The 22,318-nt window shown below is 46.2% G+C and overlaps 1 protein-coding gene across 5 annotated transcripts in view; it reads right to left on the bottom strand.

Moving 5' to 3' along the window:
* Positions 1-22,318, bottom strand: part of ppp3cb (protein phosphatase 3, catalytic subunit, beta isozyme) — a 197,489-nt gene that overhangs the window by 52,174 nt on the left and 122,997 nt on the right. For all 5 annotated transcript variants that reach the window (XM_060915270.1, XM_060915268.1, XM_060915267.1 and 2 more), the window contains 3 exons: positions 8,307-8,431; positions 6,001-6,112; positions 3,223-3,368 (listed from right to left, as the gene is read on the bottom strand). In XM_060915270.1, the coding sequence (XP_060771253.1) occupies positions 3,223-3,368; positions 6,001-6,112; positions 8,307-8,431 (383 nt within the window). The remainder of the gene's footprint in view (positions 1-3,222; positions 3,369-6,000; positions 6,113-8,306; positions 8,432-22,318) is intronic.

Below are 22,318 nucleotides of genomic sequence, written 5' to 3' on the forward strand. Positions count from 1 at the left end.
ATCCTTCTACAGGGTCGCAGGCAAGCTGGAGCCTATCCCAGCTGACTATGGGCGAAAGGCGGGGTACACCCTGGACAAGTCGCCAGGTCATCACAGGGCTGACACATAGACACAGACAACCATTCACACTCACACCTACGGTCAATTTAGAGTCACCAGTTAACCTAACCTGCATGTCTTTGGACTGTGGGGGAAACCGGAGCACCCGGAGGAAACCCACGCGGACACGGGGAGAACATGCAAACTCCACACAGAAAGGCCCTCGCCGGCCCCGGGGCTCGAACCCAGGACCTTCTTGCTGTGAGGCGGCAGCGCTAACCACTACACCACCGTGCCGCCCTCCGAGACAGCTAATTTTTCAATATAAAATAACATATCTAAAATGATTATTTTCATCCTAAAATGTGGTCAAGATATTGGGACATAAATATTAGAGACAACTAACACAAAGCTTACAGCCTTATATTTAAAAGCACTATGGAAGTCGTGGATTCTGAATTGTCAAAAAAAAGTCCTCCCCGAGAATCACTTCATTTGTTTCTCCCAGCCCTGCTTAAAGCTACACTTAATCTTCTTTATCTTATAGCAGATTACACAAAACTACCATACACACATGTCAAAAAATGACCTGAAATCTGTTCTTTAACTTGTCCTTCACTTAAAAACTGGTACAAGAACCAGTTTGAATCAATTTGAATTTTGGACCCCTGTGACACAAACTTTGTACCCTGATTGTAAAACAACCCTTTATATTCGAGGATCCTCTGGAGCGTGTTGTGCGCGTGCCTGGGACCCAGTCCTTATGGGAAACACCCGATACTGATTTGAGTGCAAACAGCACGCACATATAAAGACACAGAGGCTTTGCGAAGTATTCTGTCAGGTTTGCGGTGGTAGACGGATGTAAGTGCAGGAAGAGTGTTTATTAGCAGGCGTGATATTTACAAAACCAAAACATGAGGCGAGGGCAGAGTAACAAAAGACAAATGAAACCACAAGCAAAACAGAAAGCAGAGTATTTAACCAGAGCCATAAACGTGGCTAGACACGAACGTGACAGTGATAACGATAATACTTCGCAAAGTCTCTGTGAAAACAGCGTCCTTATATGCGTGTGCTGATTGCGCTCAAATCAGCATCAGGCATTTCCCATAACGGCTGGGTCCCAGGAACGCACAACGCAATCTGTGAGCACGCGTGGCCGCTCGAGTTGCGCCAGACTCAAGTGCGTGAAAGCGTAATAGTCAAAAGTTCGTCTGCTGTGTGACCGCAACTTTTAGTTCACCTTTTATCTCCGTAGAAACCCTGTCATTTGATTTTGCGAATTGATCTTTATAAGAAAACACGCTTTAGACTTTTCATAGCAAACGCTACTTTATTGCGCAGGAATCTAAAAGTTAAATAGGAGTATATTGCGTTGATTTGTAATGTTTCGGGAGAGGTTTTGGTTTTCAAATCCGGCTCGGAGATATGAATGCGTTTGCTAAAGTGTGTTTCTGACCTGCTGAAGTGGTTTCAGTGATAACTTTTAATTTCGTTTTTTGTTTTCGTAAATATTCCTCTGGCGCATTTATACACTCACTTTTATGATAACACGTCAGCCATCTCATCTCATCTCATTATCTCTAGCTGCTTTATCCTTCTACAGGGTCGCAGGCAAGCTGGAGCCTATCCCAGCTGACTACGGGCGAAAGGCGGGGTACACCCTGGACAAGTCGCCAGGTCATCACAGGGCTGACACATAGACACAGACAACCATTCACACTCACATTCACACCTACGCTCAATTTAGAGTCACCAGTTAACCTAACCTGCATGTCTTTGGACTGTGGGGGAAACCGGAGCACCCGGAGGAAACCCACGCGGACACGGGGAGAACATGCAAACTCCACACAGAAAGGCCCTCGCCAGCCCCAGGGCTTGAACCCAGGACCTTCTTGCTGTGAGGCGACAGCGCTAACCACTACACCACCGTGCCGCCCCACGTCAGCCATGTTTCGCATAAAACCAAGGGTTTTGTTTGTTTCTTATGGTTACTTTGCATTACATACAGTACCTTATAAAGTGACCTTGGGCGATCGATCGATCGATCGATCGATCGATCGATAGATAGATAGATAGATAGATAGATAGATAGATAGATAGATAGATAGATAGATAGATAGATAGATAGATAGATAGATAGATAGATAGAATGTAAAATCATATTAGGATCAGGGCTTTGAACCAGAATTTTTTTCCTATTGGTTCGTTCCGAACAGAAATGGAATTTTAACGTTTCCGGTTTTGGGTTCCACCATTAAATAGACGTTCCCGAACCGGTTAGAACAAAAAAATTTTGTTCCCGGAACGGTTAATTACGTTCCCTGTCAGCTGTTTAACAAATGGCTATAAAATTATGTCTCTGTCTCATCCAGCTTAAGCCAAATGTCAGCTAATTCTATTACAACCTTCATTAAATAAGACAAGAAATAATTCAAAACAATTATTATTTCAAATGTTGGCGATTTGGATTCTCAGTATGTCTTCCCATCTACACAAACAGAAAAAGTGCCAAAAATGAAAGAGAATTCGTTTAGTGTGTTACCAAAGGCTAGTCAGGCCCTATGCATTGATAGGCTAACAGAGGTTAACGTCATTTAATGTTCGCGAGCCTCTCATTAACGTGGACAAATATATTGATATCGTGTTTGAAACTGACGTTTTTGAATAACGATAGACTGCAATATTTACCTCTTATTTAAGATGTGGAGACGTGATGGTAGTCCACCCTCCCACTCTCTCCATTCAGTCAGCGAACGTCACACAGGAAGTGAACCCCAGCGGGTCATAGAAACTTGCGCAGGAGAAGAATGACTTTTTTATTTGTAGGCTACGGAAACTTTGAGGAACGAAATAAAAACCGGTATTAACCGGTTACCATTATTTTTAATAAGCGTTTCTGTTCCGGAACATAAAAAATAATAAAATTTCTGGTTTCGTTTCTGTTCCATGTGAAATAGAAAAAGTTCCCGGTTTTCGTTCCTTGAACTGGTTCAAAGCCCTGATTAGGATGCAATGCAGATATAAGACGGATGAAAACAAGCAGGACTGAATGATTTATTAATTTAACAGACATAAAGGTCAGCTTTCTCTGTGCAAGAAATTTTATTCAGAGACTAAAACCATCTGCATATTCATATGCGCGCATGTGTGTGTGTGTGTGTGTGTGTGTGTGAGCACCTTCTTGATGTCATCTAACGTGTGTATCTCGGGTGAGAGGCCACCGTGCACGCAGAGAAACTGCTGATTCATCAAAGCGGCCAGGGGCAGGCAGTCGAACGCGTCCATACACGCATCGTACACCTGCTCGGAATATTTGATTTTACCTTAAAGAGGGACAAAAAAGAGAGAGGGAAGAGAAGAAGATGGAAAAACGTGAAAAGTGTGAGAGGAATAACAGTTTTTAAGCATGCAAATGCTCAGACGCGTTCCGAGGCTGTATTTTTCTCCGTCTCATTTGTACACAGAGATCCTGCATGAATTTACACTTTCACAGAACACTGTTAATCGAGATATTGAGAGAGAGAGAGAGAGAGAGAGAGAGAGAGAGACTGAGAGACAATCTGTACTGTGTCAACTTCGCCGTCCCAGAACCACCCCATCTGTTCAGTCATACCACTGCATCACTCAGCAACACACACACACACACACACACACACACACACACCTCCATCTCTCGTCTTGTTTCTGTGGTTTTCTGACACGCACTCATGCGGAGTCTCTGCAGTTAATCAAGTTTTTTTTTTCAGAGATAGTTAAAGTTGTGTGTTGAGGATTATTACGGAAAAATAATTGATTTACACGCAGACACGTGTGAAAACTGCCACTGCAGCAGTTTTGCAACCTTTTTCTAAAAAAAAAGTCAGAGTTGAAAACATGACAGGCATCATAATACAGCATATAAGAGTCAATCCGTGTACAATACGCAAATCAAGACCATGACGGCGTTTCCTATTTGCATATTAACAGAATCTGAACCTTTTTTGATGAAAGACTAGTCTCTTCTCCACCTTTATTATGGAAACCTCAACATCAGACAGTGTATTACTTCACAGAGGAAAAGTTTACGATGTTCAAAACACTGTTCATCTGAAAGGTCCCTTGTACTGAGGGCAGCCCTTTTCAGGCCAAGAGTGTGTCCAATGAAGCCCATGTGTGTGTGTGTGTGTGTGTGTGTGTGTGTTCTCGCACTTGGCAGATGGAAAAGGAGGGCGCCCACTCTTTACTGCCCCATCAGGGAAATCACACTCGCTGACTCCCTGGGCCAATCATTAACGAGCAAATTAATTTGCTGCTAATGCTCTCGCTCTCGCTGTCTCATCTGCGAGAGACTGATCTAGAACGCATGTCTGAGAGAAAACATGGAGCTTATGAAGAGGGTGAGGGAAAGAAGGATCCTGAAGAAATGGTGGGATTTGGAGGAGAAGGGGACAGAGCAAAACAATAGACGTGATAGAGGGACAAGGAGGAAGGCAGGATAGATATATAGATGGAGTGATGAATGGATGGGTGGATGGATGGCACACAGACACATCGACTAAGAACACATCTGATGAATGTATGTAGGTATGGATGGATGGATGGATGGATGGATGGGGGGAAATACATGAACAGATGATGGATGGATGGATGGATGGATGGTTAGAATAGGGGGAATACATGAACAGATGATGGATGGATGGTTAGAATAGGGGGAATACATGAACAGATGATGGATGAATGGATGGATGGATGGATGGATGGATGGATGGTTAGAATAGGGGGAATACATGAACAGATGATAGAAAGATGGATGGATGGATGGATGGATGGATGGATGGATGGATGGATGGATGGAATAGGGGGAATACATGAACAGATGATGGATGGATGGATGGTTAGAATAGGGGGAATACATGAACAGATGATGGATGAATGGATGGATGGATGGTTAGAATAGAGGGAATACATGAACAGATGATGGATGGATGGATGGATGGATGGATGGAATAGGGGGAATATGTGAACAGATGATGGATGGATGGATGGTTAGAATAGGGGGAATACATGAACAGATGATGGATGGATGAGTGGACATACAGACTGAGAAAAGAGTTGGTGATGGATGGAAGGGTTTATGATGTTCAAAACTCCACCCTTCCATCCATCACCAACTCTCTTCTCAGTCTGTATGTCTGTCCATCCATCCATCCATCCATCCATCCTTTATCTGTTCCTGTATTCCCCTTATTCTAACCATCCATCCATAAATCCATCCATCCTTCATCTGTTCATGTATTCCCCCATTCTAGCCATCCGTCCATACCTACATACATACATTTATCAGCTGTGTTCTCAAGTCTGTGCATCTATGTGCCATCCATAGACCCATTTCTCACTTCATCTATATATCTATCCATCCATCCATGTATGGATGGACAGATGGTTAGAATAGGATGAATACATGAACAGATGATGGCTGGATAAATGGATGGATGGGCAGATGAGTGGACAATGACTGAGAAAAGAACTGGTGATGGATGGATGGATTGATGGATGAACAGAATAGGATGGATGTATAGATAGCTGATGGACAGAATGGCTAAATGGAGACACACACACACACACACACACACACACATATATATATAGACTAAGAAGACACTTGTGGATAGATGATAGTGGAGGGGATGGAAAAATGAACAAATGAACAGATAGATGAGCATGACTTAATACTGGATGGTTGGACAGGATGTATGGATAGACTGATGGGGAAAATGAAATGATGGATGGATGGATCTTTCTTTCTCAGAAAGACGTTTGTGGGTGAAGAAACTGGAGAAATATCGATAAATGGGCTGATGGAAAAATGATGCATTGTGGGTAAACAGGAGATGGATAAAAGTCTGACCAGGAAACAAAGTGAGAAGTTCAATGGACAAAAAGAAAAAAGGAAGAAGTGTGTGTCTTTATACTTACATTCTTGTTTGAATGTGAAATATTCAGTCAAATGTCTACATTCATGGTTTCCCCGCAGAAGAAATAACGTTTTGGGGTAGAGGATTTTCAGTGACCAGAGATACAAAACGCACTGAGAGAGGGAAGGAGAGAGAGAGAGAGAGAGAGAGAGATCATGGTCACTTTCAAATAAATGCAAATTTATTTTAAATGCAAAGAAAAAGAAATAAAATCAATTGACATTCATTACTACAGTGGTGCTTGAAAGTTTGTGAACCCTTTAGAATTTTCTATATTTCTGCATAAATATGACCTAAAACATCATCGGATTTTCACACAAGTCCTAAAAGTAGATAAAGAGAACCCAGTTAAACAAATGAGACAAAAATATTATACTTGGTCATTTATTTATTGAGGAAAATGATCCAGTATTACATATCTGTGAGTGGCAAAAATATGTGAACCTCTAGGATTAGCAGTTAATTTGAAGGTGAAATTAGAGTCAGGTGTTTTCAATCAATGGGATGACAATCAGGTGTGAGTGGGCACCCTGTTTTATTTAAAGAACAGGGATCTATCAAAGTCTGATCTTCACAACACATGTTTGTGGAAGTGTATCATGGCATGAACAAAGGAGATTTCTGAGGACCTCAGAAAAAGCGTTGTTGATGCTCATCAGGCTGGGAAAGGTTACAAAACCATCTGTAAAGAGTTTGGACTCCACCAATCCACAGTCAGACAGATTGTGTACAAATGGAGGAAATTCAAGACCATTGTTGCCCTCCACAGCAGTGGTCGACCAACAAAGATCACTCCAAGAGCAAGGCGTGTAATAGTCGGCAAGGTCACAAAGGACCCCAGGGTAACTTCTAAGCAACTGAAGGCCTCTCTCACATTACTTACTTACTCTGGGGGCCTCGGACCGTGGTGATCCCTAGCCGCTCTGACCAGATGTCGCCAGCGCCATCAATCTTGTGCCACTTCCATCCAGGCATCGGGTGGCAATCCATGCTGTGCCACGTCTTCTCTGACGTTATCGGCCCACCGTTTTCGTGGCCGACTGATGGGCTGTCGGCCTCTGGACTGACCGATCATGGCACTTCTTGGGAGCACATCTTCGTCCATGCGCATGACGTGCCCAGCCCATCTAAGTCGATACGAACGTGCTACGTCCATAACACCCAATGCAGGATCAAGATCAGCTTTCTCGATCGAAAGCGGACTGAAGCAGGGCTGTCCGCTTTCAACCCTTCTGTTCAACTTGGTATTGGAATGGGTTGTAAGATAAATGCTGCCTACTTGTCAGCCAATACAGCTGGGCAGCGCAAGCTTTGACAAGCTTGCTTTCGCTGACGACTTAGATCTTTGTGGAGAGGTTTTATACTATCTTGAAGACACGTATCTATATTTCAAGGAAAACGCAGAGAGAGTAGGCCTATCTGTCAACGATAAGAAGACGAAGCTTATGGAGGGCACGAGAGGAGTACCTCTGCTTGGTGAGATGGACCTCTCTCACATTGGCTAATGCTAATGTTCATGAGTCCACCATCAGGAGAACACTGAACAACAATGGTGTGCATGGCAGGGTTGCAAGGAGAAAGCCACTGCTCTCCAAAAAGAACATTGCTGCTCATCTGCAGTTTGCTAAAGATCACGTGGAGAAGCCAGAAGGCTATTGGAAAAATGTTTTGTGGACGGATGAGACCAAAATAGAATTTTTTGGTTTAAATGAGAAGCGTTATGTTTGGGAAAGGAAAACACTGCATTCCAGCATAAGAACCTTATCCCATCTGTGAAACATGGTGGTGGTAGTATCATGGTTTGGGCCTGTTTTGCTGCATCTGGGCCAGGACGGCTTGCCATCATTGATGGAACAATGAATTCTGAATTATACCAGCAAATTCTAAAGGAAAATGTCAGGACATCTGTTCATGAACTGAATCTCAAGAGAAGGTGGGTCATGCAGCAAGACAACGACCCTAAGCACACAAGTCATTCTACCAAAGAATGGCCACTCACAGATATGTAATATTGAATCATTTTCCTCAATAAATAAATGACCAAGTATAATATTTTTGTCTCATTTGTTTAACTGGGTTCTCTTTATCTACTTTTAGGACTTGTGTGAAAATCTGATGATGTTTTAGGTCATATTTATGCAGAAATATAGAAAATTCTAAAGGGTTCACAAACTTTCAAGCACTACTGTAACTCCTGAACATGCAAGATGAACAGAGCACTAACATGGCAATTACAGACACATGGTTTACTCGGTAGGGTGCCTACACAGTGTGAGTAAGAGAAACAGAACGTGTTCAGCCACTAACCTCGATACTGAAGTAACCTCGGTCCACGTAGTCCCCTAGAAAGAGGTACCTCGTTGTAGCTGGAGACCCTCCAACCTCAAACAGCTTCATCAGGTCAAAGAACTGCCCGTGAATATCTCCACACACTGCAGTACACACACCATATCAGAACTGCATACCGGTACACTTTAGTGGAAAAAACAAAGCTAGTGTTCATTCTCAAAGTCTTACTCTGCAAAAAAAAAAACGTCCATACAAATCAAATCTCGTCTACCGAACACACACATCCTTTATACCACAGCGCTGTTACATTCTCCATTCTGATTGGTCAGACGGTGTTGATTCATTGTCTGTAACAGCAGTTCTGACTGCAAGGTTTGTACTAATGTCATCATTTCTATAGTAACAATAACACAATACAGTAATCTTTAGGTTCCCAAAATGGGGTCTTCATACCTAATTTACAAGTGCTTATAAAAATATAAATAATTCTAAATAATATAGAAATAAATTAAATGATTCCATCCACATTCACTGGATATGAGCAATCATGCGCTCTGATTGGCTACTCTACTACTAGGATATCAGCTCATATACCGTGAGTAGAGAAAAACAAAATGGCTGAGCGTGTTGCTGAACCAACCGAGGACAAAATAAAAACTACTCAAAAACAAAATGCCAAAAATGATCAACTATTAAAAAGAAACAGAAATAGCTAAAATAATCTAGTTTTTTGTTTGTCCACCCACTATATCTCCTGTTCCACACTCCAGCCCAGTCAGTGGTGGTAATGCACCTTTATGTTGGTTTGCCAACCACCAAAAAACCCTAAAAAAATGCAAAAAACAAGCAACAAAATTTGGAATAAAAGTATTTGATGATAAGAACATCTCATCTCATTATCTCTAGCCGCTTTATCCTTCTACAGGGTCGCAGGCAAGCTGGAGCCTATCCCAGCTGACTACGGGCGAAAGGCGGGGTACACCCTGGACAAGTCGCCAGGTCATCACAGGGCTGACACATAGACACAGACAACCATTCACACTCACATTCACACCTACGGTCAATTTAGAGTCACCAGTTAACCTAACCTGCATGTCTTTGGACTGTGGGGGAAACCGGAGCACCCGGAGGAAACCCACGCGGACACGGGGAGAACATGCAAACTCCACACAGAAAGGCCCTCGCCGGCCCCGGGGCTCGAACCCAGGACCTTCTTGCTGTGAGGCGACAGCGCTAACCACTACACCACCGTGCCGCCCCCATAATAAGAACATATATTTTTTAATTTTTCACAAATCACTACGGTCATTTCTCTGGTTTGTTTACATTCTAAGTGGAAATTATTTTGTCGGACGTTTTGTATAAAGATTTTATTTATCGAATTTGCAAACAAATAAAAATGCTCTGGTTCTCAAAATCCAGTGAATGTGGAGAGAATAAAACAGTTATTCCACTCAATCTCGTCGTACATGGCTTATTGCCAACTCGGTGCTACGCGCCTCTTCGGCTGTCAGCTCATGTACGACTCGATTTCGTGGAATAATTGTGAAATAATCTATGGAAGTATATAAAAAGGAGTTATTATCAAAAGCTAAAATTGTAAATAATACTCTTATTATCATCAAACTTATCAGAACTAGGTGTACAGCCACCTCTCAAAATAATGCAACTTTAAGTTATATTTAAAAACTGGATACTGATAGAGAAACTTGGAAATTGCCTCTCACAGTGAAATCCAGACAGAGACACCTCTATAAAGAAAAGAGTTGTGTGCCTTGGCAGCATGGCACTTAACAATTATTCCACAAAATCGAGTCGTACATGAGCTGACAGCCGACGAGGCGCGTAACACCGAGTCGGGTATAACCCATGTACGATGAGATTGAGTGGAATAACTGTTTTATTCGATCCACATTCACTGGATTTTGAGAAACAGAGCATTTTTATTTTTTGCAAATTCGAGAAATTAAAAACTTTATACAAAATGTCCGACAGAATCATTTCTGCTTAGAATGTAAACAAACTGGCGAAATGACAGGAGTAATTTGTGAAAAATGCCATAATAATAATTCTTGAAAAATAAAAGATACCGTATGTTCTTACCATGAAATACTTTTATTCCATATTTTCTTGCTTTTAAATTTTTTTTTGCTTTTTTGGGGGTTTTGTTTTTGAGTAGAGTTTTTATTTCGTCCTCGGTTGGTTCAGCAACACGCTCCGCCATTTTGTTTTTCTCTACTCATAGTATATGAGCTGATATCCTAGTAGTAGAGTAGCCAATCAGAACGCACGATTGTTCATATCCACTGAATGTGGATCGAATAATATTTTTTATCATGAGATTATTATAAGGGCGGCACGGTGGTGTAGTGGTTAGCGCTGTCGCCTCACAGCAAGAAGGTCCTGGGTTCGAGCCCCGTGGCCGGCAAGGGCCTTTCTGTGCGGAGTTTGCATGTTCTCCCCGTGTCCGCGTGGGTTTCCTCCGGGTGCTCCGGTTTCCCCCACAGTCCAAAGACATGCAGGTTAGGTTAACTGGTGACTCTAAATTGACTGTAGGTGTGAATGTGAGTGTGAATGGTTGTCTGTGTCTATGTGTCAGCCCTGTGATGACCTGGCGACTTGTCCAGGGTGTACCCCGCCTTTCGCCCGTAGTCAGCTGGGATAGGCTCCAGCTTGCCTGCCACCCTGTAGAACAGGATAAAGCGGCTACAGATAATGAGATGAGATGAGATTGTTATAAATGGTAATAAGATTATTGAGGCTGTTTAGATGTTTTTACACATTTCAAGCTTTAAATTAAGACATGTCTGTAAGATCAGTAGTTATATATTTGGTTTACTGTAATCTTATAATGGGAAATACTACATAGATTTGACTGTATTCCAGACATTTTCAATGGCCAAAATGATGTTATTTGCAGTTAGAAATGGACCAAAATCCCAGACTGTGAATGTTTATTATATGTCTAAGATTCAGCAACAGCATTATTATGGATATTCGGATCGTTACTATTCCTAGTATTATGTTGATATCATCATCATCATCATCATTTTTCCTCTTCCACTGCTTCACTGGGTTAGGTGCCCAGTATTAAATGCTCCAACAAAGAAGAAGAAGCCTTTATTTGGTCCTCCTCTGCATTCAACCCATCTGAAGCAGTGAACACACATACATACACAAGTGAGCAATGAGCACACGCACATACTCAGAGCAGTGGGCAGCTATGCTACAGCATCCAGGGGTTCCTTGCTCAAGGGCACTTCAGCCATGATACAGAAGGAGGGGAAAGTGCTGTTTATTCACTCAACTCCCTTCACATTTTTCCTACCAGTCCCAGGAATCGAACCGGCGACCCTTTGGGCCCAAGGCTGCTTCTCTAACCTTCAGGCCATGGCTGCCCCCAAAAGATATGGATCTTTGGGCGACGTGCTCGAGCAGAAGTAACCAGGGATACTAGCCTTTACTTCTGGTCTGGATACCCCTCTTCCTGGAGGCAGGAAACTTGACTTGCACTGCATTTCTCTTTGTAGTTGCGTTGCTGCGAGTCCAGTGAGTTTTTCGTAGCTTCTCTAGATATTACAAGTATACGGCTTATTGTTAGATCGGAACAGAATTTGTTTCCGGAGGGCAGAGTTAGGAAGTCTACTTATATGGACAATATACTTCAGGTGTTGAGACAGACAGAAGTTAAGGATTGGTGAGGAGTGGGTGAGGGAGTTGTTGGTATGTTTGTAGGGCCAGTCCACGTCGTCTTCTTCGATAAATGGGGTTTTACAGCTTCCTCTTTGACTTGATGGTGGGGCATTGACACACTCGAAACCATTGCGGACAAGCTTTCTAAAAAAATTCATCCACATGGATTCCAATTTTACCAGCTGCGAGGCGTTAAGATTACAGGCTTGGGTACGGTAGGTGAGATGACTGCACGCACACACAAGCAGTTAGAAACTTTACGCGTGTGGACAGCTTTATCCGACGGTCCGTGAGTACAGTTTTTAACTCATTCCACTTTTTTATGAGTTGAAGCAGTGCGCTGGATGGTAAATACTGAATGGCCTTCCTCATTTGATACGGTATGACCAAGATAAGCGGAGCTAGTAACATTCTCGATAGAAGCATCTTTCATTTTAGTAACAAGAGCTTATTGCTTTTTTCTACGGAAGCCGCGAGAGGCCCTTCATATAATCCTTTTTTTATTCACCTTGTTATCCCGAGATAACGACATAATTAATTCAGGATCTCGAGAAAACAACACAACTAATTCGAGATCTCGAGAAAACAAAACCGTTATCCCGTGATCTCGAGAAAACAAAACAATTATTCCGTGATCTCGAGAAAACAAAACAATTATTTCATGATCTCGAGTAAACAGCTGAGAAATGGTTCATTCAAGCGCGCCAAGACACTTGTGATATGCTGACTTTGGGGCTATTTCTCATTCTGTATAGACGCAACTTTAGTCATTAGAATGTCTGGAATAATCTCCTCTGGGACCCACCTCTCTCTCAAGGCATCGTAAAAAGCCATTTCTGCTCTGTTACATGTCCGCCAATTTCTAAGTCTTTGTTGTCTGACCCACAGGGGGCGCAGCTCTGCTAGAAATCTCAGCTGTTTTCTTCTCATCTCATCTCATTATCTCTAGCCGCTTTATCCTTCTACAGGGTTGCAGGCAAGCTGGAGCCTATCCCAGCTGACTACGGGTGAAAGGCGGGGTACACCCTGGACAAGTCGCCAGGTCATCACAGGGCTGACACATAGACACAGACAACCATTCACACTCACATTCACACCTACGCTCAATTTAGAGTCACCAGTTAACCTAACCTGCATGTCTTTGGACTGTGGGGGAAACCGGAGCACCCGGAGGAAACCCACGCGGACACGGGGAGAACATGCAAACTCCGCACAGAAAGGCCCTCGCCGGCCCCGGGGCTCGAACCCAGGACCTTCTTGCTGTGAGGCGACAGGGCTAACCACTACACCACCGTGCCGCCCAGCTGTTTTCTTGAGATCATGAAATAATTGTCTTGTTTTCTGGAGATCTCGAATTAGTTGTGTTGTTTTCTCGACATCCTGAATTAATTATGTCGTTATCTCGGGATAACAAGGTGAATAAAAAAAGATTATATGAAGGGCCTCTCGCGGCTTCCGTATTTTTCTCTGAGGGAACATTAAAACACATTGTCTTGAAGATGGAGCCAATTTAGCACCGCTAAGCTTACATTGGGCCATCTGATAATAAGAAATATACCATGTAATATATAAAATAAAATAAACTCAAGAAGACAAAAATAAAAAATAAAAAATATTATATAATTATGTACATATCTAATACCAACAAAATTTATAATTGCCTCAAAAAATACTTAAAAACATCAGTTCTAAATGAATCGAAAACAGTACGGTATTTTTCCTCATTTCAGCTGGTAAGCTCCTGTAGACCATCGTGCCATTATAGTGCACTGCTCATCTTCTAACATTTAACTTTGCCTTTGGAACCCATAAGTCACTGTTTACAGTACTTCTCGTTGTCCTCTTGGTAACTGCTGACTTGAGGTGAAACATGTCACACAGGTACTGAGGAACTTGGTTGTGAAGGGCTTTGTAGACCATAACACAAGTTCTGAAGGATGCCCTTTGTTGAACTGGAAGGAGGCCAGCGGCTTTAAAGAGTGGGGTAGATGATGCCAATTTTGGTTTGTCATAAATTATTCTTCATGCAATATTCTGCAGTTTACAAATCCGGATGGCGGCACGGTGGTGTAGTGGTTAGCCCTGTCGCCTCACAGCAAGAAGGTCCTGGGTTCGAGCCCCGGGGCCGGCGAGGGCCTTTCTGTGTGGAGTTAGCATGTTCTCCCCGTGTCCGCGTGGGTTTCCTCCGGGTGCTCCGGTTTCCCCCACAGTCCAAAGACATGCAGGTTAGGTTAACTGGTGACTCTAAATTGAGCGTAGGTGTGAATGTGAGTGTGAATGGTTGTCTGTGTCTATGTGTCAGCCCTGTGATGACCTGGCGACTTGTCCAGGGTGTACCCCGCCTTTCGCCCGTAGTCAGCTGGGATAGGCTCCAGCTTGCCTGCGACCCTGTAGAAGGATAAAGCGGCTACAGATAATGAGATGAGATGAGACAAATCCGGATCACGTGACTTGACATTCCCCAAACAGTAATACAATAATCAGCGTGTGGTTGCATGAATGCTTTATCATACACCGTGTTCACACTTATACTGGTACGAAAGTGGTATAACTGTATCGATACAAAGTATACCAGTACAGTTTAGTGCATCTGTCCACACTAGCGAGAAATGTTTGCGGTTTTCTTTCACGGAAGTTGAAATGCGCGTGCGCGAAATGTTTCCATGGTTACCGAGTAACTTCTTTCCGAGAATATGGCGGATGAAACGACGTGTGTGTGCTTTTTGTTGTCAGTGTACAGTCTGTATTTCTGGTGGTCATTTATTCAGTCGAATCGTATAAAACGCGTGAGGCAGTTGAGAAAGAAACAAAGAAAACGAATCTCCCTTTCCCCCCTCACTTTCTCCCTCTTCCCTTCTCTTCCCCTCCCTTCCTCCCTCTTTCCTTCTCTTCCCCTCCCTTTCTCCCTCTTTCCTTCTCTTCCCCTCCCTTTCTCCCTCTTCCCTTCCCTTCCCCTCCCTTTCTCCCTCTTTCCTTCTCTTCCTCCTTTCTTCCTCCCTCTTTCCTTCTCTTCCCCTCCCTTTCTCCCTCTTTCCTTCTCTTCCCCTCCCTTTCTCCCTCTTCCCTTCTCTTCCCCTCCCTTTCTCCCTCTTTCCTTCTCTTCCCCTCCCTTTCTCCCTCTTCCCTTCTCTTCCCCTCCCTTTCTCCCTCTTCCCTTCTCTTCCCCTCCCTTTCTCCCTCTTTCCTTCTCTTCCCCTCCCTTTCTCCCTCTTTCCTTCTCTTCCTCCTTTCTTCCTCCCTCTTTCCTTCTCTTCCCCTCCCTTTCTCCCTCTTTCCTTCTCTTCCCCTCCCTTTCTCCCTCTTCCCTTCTCTTCCCCTCCCTTTCTCCCTCTTCCCTTCTCTTCCCCTCCCTTTCTCCCTCTTTCCTTCTCTTCCTCCTTTCTTCCTCCCTCTTTCCTTCTCTTCCCCTCCCTTTCTCCCTCTTTCCTTCTCTTCCCCTCCCTTTCTCCCTCTTTCCTTCTCTTCCTCCTTTCTTCCTCTCTCTTTCCTTCTCTTCCCCTCCCTTTCTCCCTCTTTCCTTCTCTTCCTCCTTTCTTCCTCCCTCTTTCCTTCTCTTCCCCTCCCTTTCTCCCTCTTTCCTTCTCTTCCCCTCCCTTTCTCCCTCTTTCCTTCTCTTCCTCCTTTCTTCCTCCCTCTTTCTCCCTCCCTCCCTCCCTCCCTCCCTCTCCCTTTCTTTGCTCCATGTAGCTCCACGGTCGTTTTGAGCCATTTTGGCGTTTTATTTACAGCTGGAAAGCGCGTGTGTATTGTATTGTATGAATAACCCGGAAGACGTAGGAATGGTTCATTGCGCTTGTGCATTATATTTGTATCGATACAGAGCCGCTTCATCTGTCCACACTACAGCGAAGCGTTACAGTACCGATGCTGTACCGGTACGAAACCCATACATTTGTGGGTTTCGTACCAATACAGTTATACCGCTACAGTACCGGTATAGTTGCTAGCGTGGACAGGTGTTGCGGTACGAAAGTAGTTTCGTATCGGTACAAAATCCCTAGTGTGGACAGGGTAATAGATTAGGCGGCAATTCAAAGGTAAAAATTCCTTTATCCTTCTTAGCAAATAGATACCTTTACTTAGTGATCTAGCCACACTATCAATGTGAGATTTCCAAATAAGGTTTTTCTCAATCGTTACACCAAGCAATTTCTCTGTAACAGTATTTGATAGCTTAGTATCACCAAGGTCAATCTCCAGATCTGCTGTATTAAGTCTCGCTGCTTTTTGATAAGTAGATATTAACATGCATTTTGTTTTCTCCTGATTTATGACCATTTTATTGTTTACACACCAATTATGAACATTGGACATTGTTCAGAATTGCGGTGCCAGGTCTTAATTATTTTGACCTTTAAAAGTAGTAAACAGGCACCCTTGTCAGACATAGTGGCTCCCAACTCGTTAGTTGTCAGGGCATGTTACAACATGCCAACTTCAGACACCCTGGCGCCACTGTCCATCACACGCCAACTTCAGACACCCTGGCGCCACTGTCCATCACACTGTGCTGCGTGGACTATATAAGATGCGCACCAACATCGAGGAAAACACGGCACACATCAGACGGGGACTCCATGCAACACCTGCTTCTCATCAGTGAATATTTGGATCCGTTTCTCTCTTTCTTTCTCGGTTTCATTTCTTTCTTGCTTTCTGTCTTTCTATCGCGGACGTGTCAGGATCCAACGTCCATCATTTGTGCCGTGTGAGCATTCCGTGCGTCCTTGAATGTAAGTTGTTTATTGTTGCGTAGCTACTGTGTTATGTGTGTACTCGTTATCTGTAACTGTTACATGTGGCGGTAAGGCTAGCGAGTATTTCTTCTCTTATTCTCTCATCCTGTGTCTGTCTATTTTCTTACGTGTTTGTTCTGTTCTGTTCAGTAGCCATGTAATGATAGCGCTTGTTTTCTCGACCACGGTTTGTTACGGGAGCACATTTCATTATTAGCTATTGCCGTGTTGGGAGTGTAGTGGTGGTATGTACAGTTCATAACCGCGCCACATATTCTAACCTTCTATGCGCAATACAGCGCGGGGCAGCGCTTAAAGGAGCCATGCTCCCCTTCATTCAGTCGACACACTCTGTGTCTTCATGCGGGTGTGACTCGCTGTAAGCAGTTGCACCACGCACCTTGGTAATGATAGCTGCTGTAGGCAGCTATCCTCATCCCCCGTGTACGTTGTACACATTGTACATATTGTGTACATATCGTGTATATAGTCAGTATCTAGTGTGTTGTGTTATTTATTATGGGGTGTAAGTAGCATTCATTGGGCTTTACATTGTTTTACTTATATAGTATTCATTTGTGTGTTTTACATTTGTATTACATTGTATATAATTATTATTCATTTGTGTTAATATATATTTAATGCGATGTGTATTTGTATTTATATCATTGTTATTATTTACATTATTGCTTGTGTGTATATTATTGCTCATGTCTTGTTGTATTTGTATTTATTCTGTTTTCTAGTAAAACCACGGTTTACACGGTTTCTCGTGAGTGGACATCCATTAATTCCTGTTCTAACCGGACAGCCTGGGTAGCTCGCTGTATACCTGATCCAGTGTCCCTCTTATATAGTCCTTTACCCTGTCCATCACCGGACACCCATTTTTATATGGTCCTTCGAGCCGGATACAGCATTCTACACAGTCAGGATGTCCACTCATGATGGCAGTGCCCGTCCTCGCCGTGAGCACCACCACCCCAGGCACCTGGATGACTACGTGGTGACCCAGGCTCAGCGACGGCTGCCACAGGACGGCGCACACACCCAGGATGATTCTTCCCATGTGGGAGACAGCAGGCCCCGGGAGCCATCACACACTCCCCCTGCTGGGCAGACTCCCCTGGACACGTCAGCAGCTATCCTCCTCGCCCTTCAGCAGATACGGGAGGACAATCGGCAGCTGCAGCGGGATGTGCAGTACCTGTTGCAACAACACTATGCATCACCTCCACGCACTCCAGCGAGGGACATCCAGGTTCCAGCCGTCACGCCTGGAACCCCCCCAGCAGTCTTATCATCACCACTGCAGCATGACAGAACATACAGCCCTGCTGACTCAACCAGTGGACATCGCCGCGCCCCGGTGGCGGAGCAGTCGTCACCTCTACCTCGGCCACACATCGCAGGAGCTGAGGCAGCGACGTCCACACCGCCACACGGAGGAGCTCCCCATCTGCCAACACCACTGACGGCAGAGCTGACAGAGCACCTGAGGAGCATGCATCTGCCACGGGGTCACTCATTCACGTCATCCTCACCCTTTCCTGCCACCCCACAGTACTCAGCGCCATTCAGCCCACGGCGCCCTTCGTCTGCTCAGAGACAGCGGACGTCATCACCGGTGTCGGCCGGTCAGAGGGCAGTAGCACCAGATCATCACAGGCTGTCACCTGTCCCACAGCGACTGACATCTCTTCCCCCTCAGGAGCTGACCTACCGCGGGCCCAAGATGCGAATCCCAGCGTTCACCGAGGACGACCCACGGCAGTTCAACAGGATGCAGCTGGCGCTCGACAACGTCCTACCACCCGACGCGACAGAGCGCTTCAAATATCAGATCCTGCTGGACCACCTGAAGCTAGAGGATGCTGTCCTGGTAGCGGATGCTTACTGCCACAGCAGCTATCCCTACAGTGATACGATGGCAGCCCTCACAAAGCTCTTTGGGCAGCCCCGCAAACTGGCACTCAGGCAGATCAACCAGGTCCTGGCTGAGCCCCCTGTCAGGAGCGGTGACCAGAGAGGCTTCAGGAACTTCGCCCTGAAGGTGCAGTCCTTGGTGGGGATGCTGGATAAGATGGGGACCCAGGAACAGCTTGAGCTACGGTGTGGTTCGCATGTGTCTCGGTTGCTGCCCAAGCTGCCTCACGAGCTGCGTACTGCCTTCAGGCGGTACATCGACCCAGACCGTGTGCCTGTCCCCACACTCTTGGACTTCGCCGCATGGTTACAGCACGAGGTTGGTGTGCAGCTGGACGAGACCAACGACCCGCCAAAGGCAACAGCGAGCCAGGCAGAGCGGCAGCGGAGCACCAGAGGCAAGCAGCCGGCAGCCACACGCTCCACCACGGTCCTGCTGGTAGACCCCCCAACCAAGTCAGCTCAGCAGCCATCAAAGTCAGCTCCACGCACACCCGCCAAGGTGGAGCCTCCAAAGAAGTACTGCCCCTTCTGCAACAGCACAGAGCACTACTTCAACCAGTGCACTGCGTTCAAGAGTATGTCACTGGAACCGAGGCTCCAGTGGATCAAGACCGGGAAGAAGTGCTGGAGGTGTGGACGCGACCATCAAGCAGCTCAGTGCTACCTCAAGGCACGGTGCCCGAAGTGCAATCGCCTGCACCTCGAGGTACTGCATGAGGTGAATGCACAAAGCAGGCCGGAGACTGCGACACTGTCTTCACCCAGCCAGCCATCCACCTACTACCTCGACCCAGCACGCAGAGGTAGTTGTGTGCTGCTGAAGATGGTGAAGGTGCTCCTTCATCACGGGGGCAAGAAGATGGAGACCTACGCCATCCTCGATGACGGGTCAGAGCGCACCATGCTCCTCCCCCAAGCAGCGCAGCAGCTTGGCCTCAAAGGACAGAGTGAGAACCTGGCCCTCCGCACCATCCGTCATGACATCAGAACGGTGCCGGGGAGGTCAGTGTCCTTCTCTGTGTCATCCCTCAGTCAACCGCAGCAGCGGTACAAGATACAGCGGGCCTTCACATCACCCGAACTGGGACTGTCCCCTCATTCACACCCAGTTGAGGCTCTCCAAAGGACCTACCGCCACCTCAGAGGGCTGCCTCTTCACTCCTTTACTCAGGCCCGTCCGCTGCTCCTCATTGGGTCTGACTACCCAGACCTTCTCATCCCCATCGAGCCTGTGCACATAGGCACCAGGTGGACCCATTGCCCTGAAGACACGCCTTGGGTGGACACTTCAAGGCCCCGCCAAGGCTGTCAAGCATCGGTCTTCCACCTCAGCGTGCCTGTTCATCAGTGCACCGTCACCATCAGTGGAGCTGCTGCAGGACGCCACCGAGCTGCGGAAGTCCCAGTTCTGCGGCCACATCACCGTGACCTCTGACCCTGCGTTGCCTGATGCAGGGACCTTCAGTCAATATCCAGAGCTGCTGGAGGCCACAGTCAGAGCGCGTCACGGGGCGGCCACATCCGCCATCACAGCTGAGGACTACAGGCAAGCGGAGATGACACTCCTCAGGAAGGCACAGAGTGACTCCTTCCCCGAAGACCTCACCCTGCTCTCAGCGGGGAAGCCAGTCTCCACTGACAGCAGGATTCTCACATTGTCCCCGGAGTACGATGCTGAGACACAGCTGATCCGGGTCGGAGGTCGTCTGCGCAGGTGTGACACGGTTGAGGAGGAGACTCTGCACCCCATCCTGCTTGACCCTCAGCACCCCATCACCCAGCTCATCATCCGAGACTTCGACAGCCACCTGGCGCACCCAGGACCAGAGCGAGTGTTTGCTGAGCTGCGCCGGCGGTACTGGATCGTGCGTGGGAGAGCGGCTGTCAAGAAACATCAGCACAGCTGTCCAGAGTGTCAGAAGTGGCGAGGTGCACCAGTGATCCCCAGAATGGCTGACTTGCCACCATCAAGTCTGCGCTTGCACAAGCCAGCCTTCTATTCCACTGGAATGGATTGTTTCGGGCCGTACCTCATCAAAATCGGCCGACGCACTGAGAAACGGTGGGGCATCGTTTTCAAGTGCCTGACAATCCATGCAGTGCATCTAGACCTCCTCACCAGCATGGACACTGATGCTTTCTTGATGGCTCTGCGGCGCTTCATCGCACGCCGAGGGAAGCCACATGAGCTGCTCTCCGACCAAGGCACCAATTTCAGAGGGGGTCAGTCTGAACTGCAGGAGACGTTCAAAGCCCTCAGCCCAGAGCTACAGTCCCACTTAGCCAGTCAACAGATTGACTTCAAGTTCAATCCTCCACATGCTCCGCACTTCGGTGGTTCCTGGGAACGGGAGATCCGTTCCATCAAAGCTGCCCTACACACTACACTCGATGCACAGACAGTCACTGAGGAGGTGTTGAGGACAGTGCTGATCGAGGTGGAAAGCATCATCAACTCCAAGCCCTTGGGTTACACCTCGTCAGACATCGCAGATCCAGATCCCATCACTCCAAACATGCTGCTGATGGGGCGGCACGACCCCTCCATACCACAAGTGGTCTACACCGACTCCGACATCCTGAGCAGGCGCAGGTGGAGACAGTGCCAGGCCCTTGCGGACCAATTCTGGGCTAAGTTCATCAGGAACTACCTGCCCTCTCTTCAAACCCGCTCCAAGTGGCAACGAGACCGGGAGGACCTCATCGTTGACAGCATCGTGATGATTGTCGACCCTCAACTCCCACGTGCCCTGTGGCCTGTGGGCAAGGTCACTGCTGTCATCCCTGGAGCAGATGGCAGGGTACGTACTGCACAGGTGCAGGTCAAGGACCGGACCTACACACGCCCAGTCTCACGCCTGGTGAGACTCCCTTCACTCCCTCAGGACACCTCTGCCTGACATCATGGACACAACTTTGTTCTACAAAGTTGGGGGCGGCTGTTCAGAATTGCGGTGCCAGGTCTTAATTATTTTGACCTTTAAAAGTAGTAAACAGGCACCCTTGTCAGACATAGTGGCTCCCAACTCGTTAGTTGTCAGGGCATGTTACAACATGCCAACTTCAGACACCCTGGCGCCACTGTCCATCACACGCCAACTTCAGACACCCTGGCGCCACTGTCCATCACACTGTGCTGCGTGGACTATATAAGATGCGCACAAACATCGAAGAAAACACAGCACACATCAGACGGGGACTCCATGCAACACCTGCTTCTCATCAGTGAATATTTGGATCCGTTTCTCTCTTTCTTTCTCGGTTTCATTTCTTTCTTGCTTTCTGTCTTTCTATCGCGGACGTGTCAGGATCCAACGTCCATCATTTGTGCCGTGTGAGCATTCCGTGCGTCCTTGAATGTAAGTTGTTTATTGTTGCGTAGCTACTGTGTTATGTGTGTACTCGTTATCTGTAACTGTTACATGTGGCGGTAAGGCTAGCGAGTATTTCTTCTCTTATTCTCTCATCCTGTGTCTGTCTATTTTCTTACGTGTTTGTTCTGTTCTGTTCAGTAGCCATGTAATGATAGCGCTTGTTTTCTCGACCACGGTTTGTTACGGGAGCACATTTCATTATTAGCTATTGCCGTGTTGGGAGTGTAGTGGTGGTATGTACAGTTCATAACCGCGCCACATATTCTAACCTTCTATGCGCAATACAGCGCGGGGCAGC

This window comes from Neoarius graeffei, chromosome 2, assembly GCF_027579695.1.
Source record: "Neoarius graeffei isolate fNeoGra1 chromosome 2, fNeoGra1.pri, whole genome shotgun sequence".
NCBI lineage: Eukaryota > Metazoa > Chordata > Actinopteri > Siluriformes > Ariidae > Neoarius > Neoarius graeffei.